At 41.8% G+C, this 11,474-nt stretch overlaps 3 protein-coding genes across 8 annotated transcripts in view; 1 reads left to right on the top strand and 2 right to left on the bottom strand.

The window, feature by feature from the left end:
* The first annotated feature begins 456 nt into the window (after nucleotides 1-456).
* Nucleotides 457-2,789, top strand: LOC133508409 (gastrotropin-like). The gene is made up of 5 exons (XM_061834411.1): nucleotides 457-585; nucleotides 952-1,115; nucleotides 1,210-1,370; nucleotides 1,494-1,583; nucleotides 2,013-2,789. The coding sequence occupies exons 2-5, from the start codon at nucleotides 1,049-1,051 to the stop codon at nucleotides 2,070-2,072; spliced, it is 378 nt and encodes a 125-aa protein (XP_061690395.1). The 5' UTR covers nucleotides 457-585; nucleotides 952-1,048; the 3' UTR covers nucleotides 2,073-2,789.
* Nucleotides 2,790-4,730: 1,941 nt separating this feature from the next.
* LOC133508408 (gastrotropin-like) lies at nucleotides 4,731-6,127 on the bottom strand. 5 transcript variants are annotated; one of them, XM_061834407.1, is made up of 5 exons: nucleotides 6,065-6,127; nucleotides 5,356-5,392; nucleotides 5,100-5,260; nucleotides 4,945-5,034; nucleotides 4,731-4,870 (listed from the first exon to the last, which is right to left on the bottom strand). In XM_061834407.1, exons 1-5 carry the CDS (start codon nucleotides 6,122-6,124, stop codon nucleotides 4,811-4,813), a joined length of 408 nt encoding a protein of 135 aa, XP_061690391.1. In that variant the 5' UTR covers nucleotides 6,125-6,127; the 3' UTR covers nucleotides 4,731-4,810. The 5 variants fall into 5 exon arrangements, with proteins under 5 accessions (XP_061690391.1, XP_061690392.1, XP_061690390.1 ...); XM_061834408.1 differs by having other exon boundaries at nucleotides 6,001-6,089; XM_061834406.1 differs by lacking the exon at nucleotides 6,065-6,127 and adding an exon at nucleotides 5,491-5,635.
* A 180-nt stretch (nucleotides 6,128-6,307) lies between these two features.
* Nucleotides 6,308-11,474, bottom strand: part of ccnjl (cyclin J-like) — a 30,840-nt gene continuing 25,673 nt past the window's right edge. For both annotated transcript variants that reach the window (XM_061834403.1, XM_061834404.1), the window contains exons 4-6: nucleotides 11,000-11,299; nucleotides 10,743-10,902; nucleotides 6,308-8,883 (exon numbers count right to left, since the gene is read on the bottom strand). In XM_061834403.1, the coding sequence (XP_061690387.1) occupies nucleotides 8,367-8,883; nucleotides 10,743-10,902; nucleotides 11,000-11,299 (977 nt within the window). In that variant the 3' untranslated portion in view covers nucleotides 6,308-8,366. The remainder of the gene's footprint in view (nucleotides 8,884-10,742; nucleotides 10,903-10,999; nucleotides 11,300-11,474) is intronic.

The raw sequence follows: 11,474 nt of genomic DNA, 5'->3' as shown, positions 1-11,474 counted from the left end.
TGAAACTGGGAGCCACTTGTTGGGTACCAATTAATGCGAAGAGCTTCCAGTTTGATAGGCAATTCTACCATAAATTTGCTCCAAATACCTTTAATTATGTTATTCTTCAAATAATTCGTATTGATTGTGTTATTGATTTCACAGAGTAATTATAAGCAATGATTTAACAACAAAGACATTTTCATTGATCACTTCGGCAACATTCCTAGGAAATTACAATATCTGATCACTGCTGAGCTATTTTTAGAGCAGAAAAGCATGTTGATTGGTCAGTTCATTTCCAGTGAACTAGAACACTAGATCAGGAGAGGGCGCACAACGGTGCTATAAAATTCAAATTTAAGACAGGTCAAACTCATTTTGAGCTTTGTTTTGAGGCCAAGGCCTTTTTTTTAATTATTTTTTTAAGAAATAACACGTTCAATCCAATATGACCAGCTGAGCAGGAATCCCATTCCCATGTGAAAGTGTCACATTTCGTATGTACGGAATGCGACGTGTGACTGGCCGACAGCTAGCTTTACAGTTAGCGACGCGCACTAAAACAATGTGGCTCATCTTATTTCTCCGCTTGCAACTTCCTAGGTCAGTTCTCCTCCATTTGCATGCTCCCGCATCCTATCGTGGGGAAGATATTGGATGAGGAGGTAGTGGGAATGTTTGATAGCAGTGATCAGTTGATAGCATAGTTCATTGATCCATGCTATCTTGTTTAGCTTGTCTATGATGTTTTGCATTGTATGTTAGCACTGGGCGAGTGAAGCTTTGTTTGATGAAAATTATCTGACTGATATTATATATGTTCCCTTCCTTTGCGTTCAATGTAAATGTAAAAATTGTAGTGCTAAACATATTGGTAAAGAACGGAGCTTTCCTTGGTGGCGTTGTTTATTTGGCTCCTGGTTTTGTGACTGATATACTCAAGTATGCGTGGGCCGGTTTTGTTGGCAGTGTTTCAACGAGAACAGAGCTTATCCGCGGAAGGCCACTCCTGTTTTGATTTGTCTTTTGCAATCCCTCCGTACGCCTTCTCTTTTCTTCCACCGTCATGTCTTTCACTGGGAAATATGAGTTGGAGAGTCAAGAAAACTACGAAAAGTTCCTCGAAGCAATCGGTATTGGATTTCTTTTTCTATAGCAATCCACAAATATCTGCTGTAGCGCACCTAACCGTTGCCAAACATCTGTATTTGGATTTCTCTGCCAAAGGACTTCTTAGTGCCAAGACTGACAGCAAAGTGCAGACAGAAGTGCTTCAGGACGGAAATGCATTCACCTGGACTCAAAGCACCCCCAACTGGACTTGGTCAAATAAGTTCACCATTGGTAAGGAATGTGAGCTGGTCACAATGAAAGGCTCCAAATTCAAGGTGAGTATAGTTCCTTTTTGGGGGGCCGGTAGGGAGAGGGGTTCAATTATCTTTCCTTTGGTGTTTGGATTACAGTCCAGTTGAAAGTTCTTTGTGTAGAAACAGCCCGATTGGTTCTTTCAGGCCCCCGTGAGTATGGAAGGTGGGAAGATTTCAGTACAATTTCCACAGTACCTCTTCACAGCTGAGATGGTGAACAATAAGTTGGTCATGGTGAGTATCATCCATCCATCCATCCATCCATTCATCCATTCATCCAGCCATCTTCTTAGCTGCTTATCCTCACAAGGGTCACAGAAAGAGCTGGAGCCTATCCCAGCTGTCAACGAACAGGAGGCGGGGTACACCCTGAACTGGATGCCAGCCAATCGCAGCGCACATAGAGACAAACAGCCGCACTCACAATCACACCTAGGAGCAATTTAGAGTGTCCAATTAATGTCGCATGTTTTGGGAAACCTGAGTGCCCAGGGAAAACCCACACAGGCACGGGGAGAACATACAAACTCCACACACGGAGGGCTGGGATTGAACCCGGGTCCTCAGAACTGTGAAGCCAACGCTTTCCAGCTGCTCCACCATGCCGCCGATCAAATTTCATGTCAATGCTAATCATGTCCGCTCACCATGCTCATGTTGTAGAATTGCATCACTCCGGGAGAGAAGGGCGTGACTTTCAAAAGGGTGAGCAAGAAGATCTGAGGCTGCAAGACCGAACACGCTTGAAAAGGAGAGCGACTGCACACGGAAGACCACGAGGTGTCTGCTTTACAGACAAAAACTGTAACCGCGCAAAATGTTTGTTGACTTGAGGTGTGGTTTTACAGTTCAGGGTAATTGACAGAAGCCTGTGAGGCCTCACTTACCAGCATTTGTGTTGCATTCATTAAAAATATCACAAATTTTGACTGGGTTATTTTCCAAGGAGGCACCAGATAGAATCGAATACCTTTTGTTTTACATGAGCAGATTATACACAGATATTTATTTTCTTTTTCTTGGAAGACGAAACAAAAAAATGTGGGACCCCGAAATCCAAATATGGTACTTCAAAGGAAAAACATTTTGAGTAGAGCATTTTTCAGAAACTAATCGTATATTTTTATATTCACTCATATCATTGAAAGATGCTGCTACTTTAATTTAGTCACACTGAAACATTTACGATTTGAGTGGTCTTTTTGCTTTGGCATTATAATTGGACACAACTGTTGTGAATATTCCCAATACGCTGCATCTGTCAGCTATACACAAATGGTGAGTAGTTTTACTTTTACTTCAGTTTTGACTTGAGTTTGACGATATTTTTATAACCGTATAATGAATATTGAATCCTTAGATTAAACAATTCCCTGTACAATAATATTAACACTGATACAAAAAAAAAAAGTTTTACTCGGTGCAAATATGGTTGCATTTTGTGTCTAACTAAGGGAAATTTGATTCAAGAGGAGCTTTCTTTTTTTGTGGGGGGGGGGTCATATTTGCCATTCAAAGACACATTAACGGCTAGCTGCTAACTACCGTGCAGTCCACAAGTTTGCTGCTACCTTTTTACACCCCATCATCTTGTGTTCTGTTACCTTCAGTCAAATCATTGACTTGATCCTATGTACCCAACACAAATATATGAAAATCATCCAAATCATGTGCATGTAGTTTTGCAGCTTCCGAAGCAAATTTTGTGTTTTCAAAACTGCTTTGCATTCTGGTGACATCGCTGTGTTCTTTCTGCACTTAAGTGTATTGAATCTTCAATTTATCACTTTCAACTTATCTCTGTTAAAATGGAATAAAACTTGTGTCTATAGTGGTAGCCACACAGCATTGTCACAAATATCAGATATCCGATTCACAAATGCCTCATACAACACTCATATCTAAGATATCAATCTAGATATACAGTATAAGGATTTATTTTTCTCATCTCGTTTACAAATGTTTTGTCTTTTGCTGTCTTTTCTCACCCCTCTCTGGAAAGCTTGTTCTGATTTATTGATAAATTCTATAGATAGATTCCCAATAAATATCAATTACAATACTACGAAACCGCGGCGGGAGCTTCAAAACTCCACCATGACACAGTTCAACTGTTCTAGCATAAAAGGGATACAGATCCTCCGTTCTGCTTGACCTAACAGCCAAACAGGACACACACAGACGCAGATTTCTTATTCTTCTGCTTCTTTTTTTTTATGTATATATATATAAAAATATAATGTATTGTTGTTGATTAATTTGGTTGGTTAATTGATGAGTTAAAGTGATCGTTGGGCAGTGTGTGAAATTGCACATTCCTTTTTTCATGTTCATGCTCTGAATTTTTTTTTTTTTTTTTTTTAATAAAGATGTTATTGCTAGCAGCACAGTGTAACAACTGGTTGGAGTAATGGCCTCACAGTTGTGAGGAGCGGGGTTAAAATCCCAGCCCCGCCTGTGTGGAGTTTGCACGTTCTTCCCGTGCCTGCATGGGTTCTCTCTGGGCACTCCGGATTCGTCCCACATCCCCAAAACATCCATTCATTGGAGACTAAATTTCTCAAAGGTGGAATTCTGAGTGGCCTGCGATTGGGTGGTAAGCCCTTCAGGGTTGAGCTGGAATAGCTTCCAGTGCTCCCGCAGCCCTTGTGAAGATAAGCGGCTCAGAAAATGGATGTACGTTAATCACCAGTAGTACTTGAGTAGTAGTCATTAGGCCTACTTATTTCTTTTTACTGAATGGGAAATGTTTGGAGGACAACATGCAAACTCCAGACAGGATTGATTGCAACCTCCAACGTCAGAACTTCACCGTGCTGCGCTCACATCAAACTAGAACAATAATAAACATACTGGATTGATAAATTGATATAAGTGTCAATATAAATTGATCAATATTGTTTTTGTAAAGGGAGAACGTTTTGACGAAGCTCTTGCACTGGGTATCATTAGATTGTGCACTGTGCTAGCACTAATCTTTCAAAATAGTCGACATCAATCCTCGAAGTGAACTGCATTACCGAGGTAAGACCACTAAGAGACGCTGTCGCTCTGTGGTGAACCCAATGACGTATCGTGAACCGCAGCCGCAGCTGAGCGTCTCGATTTACAGCAACAAAGTACAATATTATGCACATATTGGTAATCTGATGAGAGGAACACAAAATAAGTCATTCCAGAGTTAGAAGCCATTTTTGAAGCACCATAAAATGTCAAATATTCCACACCTTCATCCAGAAACAGGCACTTGCTGAGTAAATTAGTTGTCTTGGGAGTAAACGGCCATTGTCACAAAAAATATTCCGAATTTTAATACGTATTGGATTGCACGCCTTAATTTTATGTACTACAGTATACTGTGAAGACAGACAAACATGCAGATGAATACAAAACACAGAAACATGTTCGATGCTTGTTTATTTTGTTTAAATGCAGTTTGCAAGAGGTTTTTTTTTTTCTGACTACTCTACTAGTCTCTTGCTAACCATTCTGTTGGTAATCCCACCCGGAATGGAATTCATCTGGAATAAAGAACAGAAAATCAAGTCGACTTTTGACAGACTAATCCATGAGTGTAAAATGTGCGCATGCTCACCTCGACGAGTTTGTCGCCGGATACCTCGGCAGTGTAAACATATTTAGGGAACTGGATCTTGATTTTACCTCCGTCCAAATTGACAGTAGTCTAACAGTGAAAGAAAACAAGTTCGAACTGTGTTTGCCACGTTCCTAGATCGTGAAACGTCTTACCGTGAATGTTGTGCCGTCCAGATCCTCCAATTCCGCCTCCCTGCCAGCCATGAAAGTGTTGGTCAACACATCAGGACCCATAAATTTGGCAATCCTGTAGTAAGCGCCCTGATAGATGTCAGTCACCATGTCTTGATTGTCCACCTCCACATGTGACACTCCTACAGCAGACACACACACACACACACACACGCAAAAAAATGCAAAGCAATCATTTTTACGTTCTTAGTTCTTTTGTGCGGTGAGCATTTATTACCAATAGCTTGCAGGAACTCCTGGTAGTTCTCCTGACTCTGCAGAACAAATTTGCCATTAAAAGACATGATGAAGCCTATCTTCTATCCGCTTGCTGTGCAGACCACAAGCTGACTGCTCCAAATTTATACCCCACCATTTTGTGTCCCGTTACCTTCAGGCAAAACATTGGGTTGGTCCTAACTGCTTTACTCAAATACATGAAAATCTTACAAGCCACTCATATTCATCGCTTGTCTACATGCAGTTCATTTGCTTAGGCAAATTAATCAGCTGATTTCCTCACCCGCTCATGCATTATTATAAAAACCTGGGAGGCAGGGGTGGGGACAACGGTCAGAAAAGGGTGTTTGGGCCGGGCCGGGGCGGGGGGGGGGGGGGTGTCACTTTTGTCAATGAAGTACTTACAGCAAATTCTGTACCACAAACTTCAAAAGAGCAAAATTCGACAAATGCTTACTCGGGAAAGTAGTACCAGCCGACCAATGTGTCAAACACAAACATTTCTGCTTTCATGGTATGTACCAAACTAGTAGTCTAATCAGCACCCAAGAAGAAACTTCATTTCCAAAAGTTGGGTGACTTTTTTTATAAATAAATAAATAAAACAAGCACGGTGGAACAGCTGGTAAAGTGTTGGCCTCACAGTTCTCAGGACCTGGGTTCGATCCCGGCCCCGCCTGCGTGGAGTTTGCATGTTCTCCCCGTACCTGCATGGGTTTTCTCCGGGGACTCCGGTTTCCTCCCACATCCCAAAAAACATGCAACATTGATTGGACACTCTAAATTGCACCTAAGTGTGATTGTGAGTGTGGCTTTTTGTCTCTATGTGCCCTGCGATTGGCTGGCAACCAGTTCACGGTGTACCCCGCCTCCTTCCCGCTGACAGCTGGGATAGGCTCCAGCACTCCCCACGACCATTATGAGGATACGCGGCAAAGAAAATGGATGGATAAAATACAACCCAACCTCAGTTAACGTTTATTTCTCCATGGCACACAATGATAAAAAATACACCATTTTACAATTCAGTGTGACAAAGTAAAAGTATTAATTGGTGCATTAAAAAAAACAAAAATAGACGTTTGTGGGGAGTCAGTGTAGTTCAGCGTGAGTCAGCACCAAACACAGGAGGATCATAAAATGTAAAATAACATTCTACTCTAAAAACAAATGCTTCCAGTAACATCCATCACTCAAATGTGGTGGCTGCAATATGCAACATAGTCAGTGTGTTTGTGCCCTCTAGAGGAAATGTAACAGTATATCAAGTCACACAATTGTAAAAAATAAAATAAAATAACTTAGAAAAGCGGGGGAGCGTCGGGGCTCACCACCAAAAACAGTTAATGGCTGCGTTTAGTTCTGACAGGGGGGAAAAAATATATTGCACCTTTGTGAGAAGTCATGTGGAATGACTAAGTTGAAATCTACTGATGAGAGCCCAAAAAAGCTCAGATCAAAAGGGAATGAAAACTGGATAGAAATGACAGATAACAGCGAAGGAAAAAGCTAGTTGAAAGGTCAAGTTACCTATATCCACAACGGCTCGGTGAAAATATAACATTGGTTAGAGGTAAGCAACCATTTGAGGTCTCGCCAGGGCATCTCTTCGACTGGCACGGAGAATCTGGATATGTTTAAATGAACAGGAAGTGGAAAATTAGGAGCTTTAGAAACGAGGAACCCAATTACACAAGGACTAGATGCAGATGTTTGCACGGCAAACTCAATGCAAGCTCCTTCCTCTAAGCACATTCGACAGAGGGAATACGGTAAACTTTGTGGCCCTCCGTTGATGCTGTAACGGCCACAATAAATGTATGAAGTTATGATGGAATGATTCAGCAGCTGTTTAGGATTATAGGAATTTGTCATCTAAATGTTTTGGGGATTTTTTAAAACAGTCCCTCTTCAGTTTCATTTTTAAAAACACATGCTTGGTAGGTTCCCCAACCCCGACTTAAAGCATTATGGCCCAGTATATAGGCTAGTTTTAGCCTGTAAAACCTGAGCCTGTGTGGAAAACGTTATCAATGGTGTTTTTCTAGGTCAGTGTTTATATAAAAAAAATAATAATAATAATCTTAAAAAGAGAGGATATAAATCAAAGCTATGGCATGATCCAATGTCATTTTCAAGTAATGTTGTTCAAGTCCCTGATAATTAAGTGGTTCATGTAAACATCAACACAGATACAGAACCGGAAGTTCATTCGAAGGCAGCAGCAGCTTTTTTCTATGTACAGTACACAACTATGACGTCTGCTTCCCCCATGCTGGTCCATAACATCAACTCTTTGACACCAATATTTCAACTTTGTGTGTGGCTGCCAAGCTTGACTTTGGAAGTGGAGAGGAGAGATTCTTGAAGGCGGTGAGGGGATGAAAGGACTAAAGCGGGCCAGTGCAGGCTTCTTTTTTTTTTTTTAAGCCGTCAACCTCACCTGCTGTGCATGAAACAAGAAATTCTTCCATCCCTAGAGGACTAATGCCATGAGGAATTCCCAGAGGGGGCCTCCACAGGCTCGAATCAGCCTACACGTGTTGAATCAATGTTTGCGGACATTCGCAGCATACGCATTTCCTTGACATGGCATAGAACGAAAACGGATAGAGCTCTCCAATGATGGCTCCATCTACATGTTTTTTTTCCCCACACAAAAATGTGGTCATTTTGGTAGACTTAGTCTTTTAAAAAATATATCATCAAAACAGCAGAATATCCTTTCACAGCTTGGTGTTTTGTGCATTTTTAAAAAAAACTTAGCACTGCTTTCATCTCATTCACATCGATGACATGCGTTCATGTCAGAGTGATGACTTCCACTGGGTCTCTCTTGTCTTTGGACCTTTGCTTGCGTTTGAGATGTCTCTGTGAGAGGGGATGGAGGGCGGGACATACTGAAGGAGTTGCCGTGTCGACGGAGAGAGAAGAGAGCTCTGCAAAAGGGAGCACAGACGGTACCACAGCGGTGTGCTCCTGGTACCGTTCTCTCTCCGTCGCCTGGCGTCACCTGTCGAAGCAGCCGGCTGCGAAGGTGTGATGGGCCCCCAGGTAACCCCCGGTATAGGCCATGCTCAGGCAGTGGTGCGCTTCTCCGGCGAGGGCCATCTGAACGGATATGGGGCCCTGGAGTGGTAGCGCACGAGCCCCCGCCTGGAGCCTAGAGGTCAGACTTGAATAGGAAGAGAAGCCACCCCCAGTAGTCAGGCAAGTCCCACTTAGGAGCCCCACCCGGTGGTTCTGAAAAATGTCCTGAGACCCGTTCACCACAGGGCCCAGAGCCGGAGAATCGGCGATCGTTTGCAACTGAGACAGGGAGGGGGAATGTTGGGAAAGGTTAGGGAAGCGGTCCGGCTGAAAGAGCAGCGGTGGTGTAGTGGAGGTGGACGACGACGAGGGCGGCCTCTGAATGGCTGACACAGGAGAGAGGTGAGGGGTTTGGCCCTGAGATTGCAGAGATGACGCTCGGTGTGGAGTGCTGCACTTTGTTTTGTTGGCCTCTTTGACGTCATTGTCATGAGCACTGTGAAAAAGAAAGGTACGACCGGTATGAGGAGCATCAAACCATTTTGTTCCATTTCAAGCTAAACTAGCAACATTTACCTCCAACAGGCTGTCTGCTTACATTGTCGCACAGAAGAAGAAACAAACAGTGGTCACGTGATGTCAAATGTATATGATACTGAGGTGAATTAACGTTATTTTAGGAAATAAGAGCAAATGAATCAACAACATTGGAAAAAACATTTTCGAAAATATTTTCAAGACTTTAACTATACAGACGTTTTCTGTTTGCAAAATGAACTAAAATTGGCGACGAACATTGAGGCCAGAATTGACCATCTTCCGCATCTCCATTGGTGAGGTGACCGACCGACCGGAGCTGTGGGCTTATGGTGGTCGGTGCCTGTCTTTGTGGCAATCTCGGAATCCGCTGATTTCCCTCAAACAGAAGAAGCAGTCTTTTCTTGCCAGTGGTACTGGCACCTTATGGCTATCAGGTGGTCCATCTGAGTTATGATTCCCCGATCATGGATCATTACCCCATGCAGGGTAAAATAATCAATGATTGATTGATAGAAAGTTTCACAATCACAAATTGCAGTCTGGTATGACAGATTTTTTTCTTTTCACCCCAACAAATTGTGAGAGGTGGTTTGTGGTCCAACAATTGTTCCTAGACATTGTGTAATAGTTTGATGGAGCATAACTTCCTGACCTATAGCCTCTCTCTTTTTCTGCCAGTAGCACAGATGCGGTAAGCGTGCGCCATGCACTCATTGTTCATGCGAAGCGCAGTAGTCTTTACACGATCATGATTTTTGGGCCCGATCTGCACGTTAAAAAAAAAAAATATATATATATAATATATATATATATATATATATATATTATATATATATATATATATATATATATATCACAGATCCGATCACAAGATGGAGCAATGTGCCTTTTTAGATGACCTCTTCATTTACTGTACATAATTGTATAGTTAATTTCTCCAAAAACAATACATAATGTATCTTTGTTCATCTATTCATGCCAGTCAGGCATGGTGGCAGACACCACAAATGAATGTTCATCTGTTAGATGGCAGAAAGTATATGGAGAAACATTACAAAATCACAGAAATAAAAGGTGCTAACTTGCTATAATTAAATTACTTCAACCATGGAATCCCATTTTTAATCATCATTGGGCTTTATCCTGCCAACTCAAATGCGACCGTATACATGTGTTACGATAGTGACAACAAAGAGTGGATCCCAGTGATTATTATAGGAACAAAATGGGGGGGGGGGTTAACACCGGTACTCGGGAGAGGACGTTCTTTTCAGGATTGCTTGAGGTATGTTCACTTACTTTTAATACGAAATGGCTTGCAAGCGGTCAACAAAAAGTTATATAACCTAGCAAGCTAGTGTTAGCACTAATGGTCGGACTGGCGTGCTGTCCAATCTTGCTCTAAAGTTTAAGTGTGTGAGTGTGCGTGCGTGTGAATGATATGAAGGTAGCACACGTTATTTCTGTCATGTTGTGATGTTGGTTTGAACTGACTACATGACTTGAAAATATTTTTGAATATACTCAGTATACTGTACACAAGTACATACAGTAAATGAAGAAGTTATTTAAATAGACAAATTGCTCCATCTTGTGATCAGCTTGTGATTTTTTTTTTTTTTTCGCTTATCAGTCATCAGCCCAAAATTCCTAATTGTGTAAGGACTACTAATGATTGATACATTGAAGGAAATGTGCTTTGATGGTCAAAAGAAAATAATTGGACAATTGATAATAAAAAGCTAAACAAAACGAACTAAATAAATAACTAAAGATTGCAATCTGGTAGAGCTTGAATGTATTAGTGTGTCTTACAGAAGCATTAGTTCAATGCACTGGGTCAGGTGGTCCCAGTTGTAGCCAGTCAGTAGATGCAATGCAGTAGTCCAACTTGGGGAAATCTGGAGGCAGATGCGCGACGCTGCTACACATGCAGCAGCAACTTGGGATGGTCGGAAACTAAGGAAAGTGTGGTCTAAAAAAATGAAAATAAAAACGACCAAAAGGGTTTAGTCAGTTTTTTAACTTTTAAGGTGAGAAAGACCAATCCAGAGCAATCTGTTACCATTCACCTTGTAGCGAGACCTCCAGGAAGTAGTGAGTGTATTTGTCCATAAAAGCCTTGGTTTTAGAAAGGGAGGACAGGGGCCAGCCATTGTACAGATCTCCCTCTTGCACCGAGGCATTGAGGTAGTAGTCAATGAAGTGGGCCGGCGTGGGCATGCACAGATTCCAGCCAAAGGTCTCGAGCAGCAAAAGCTCCATTTTGATCAGATCTTTCTTGTTGAGAACCATGTTTAAATTACACATGAAGCCCAGTGAGTTCAGTTGCTCCAGTTTAGGTACTCTGTCCTCCTTTTCTTCAAATTTACCTGACAAGAAATGGATTGATACATCACAATCACAAAAAATTTCAATTGTTTTAACATTTCATGTAAACGAATCACGTTTCGGCATTTGTGAATTTCGTGATTATTTTTCTAGAAACCTATCCTGTTATTTGCTGGAAAAGCCACCCACTGGGGGTTTTTATCCTCAGGCCAAAGC

The sequence above is a fragment of the Syngnathoides biaculeatus genome, chromosome 11 (assembly GCF_019802595.1).
Source record: "Syngnathoides biaculeatus isolate LvHL_M chromosome 11, ASM1980259v1, whole genome shotgun sequence".
NCBI lineage: Eukaryota > Metazoa > Chordata > Actinopteri > Syngnathiformes > Syngnathidae > Syngnathoides > Syngnathoides biaculeatus.
The sequence above is the reverse complement of the archived record's forward strand: the minus strand, read 5'-3'. Positions and strand labels throughout refer to the sequence as shown.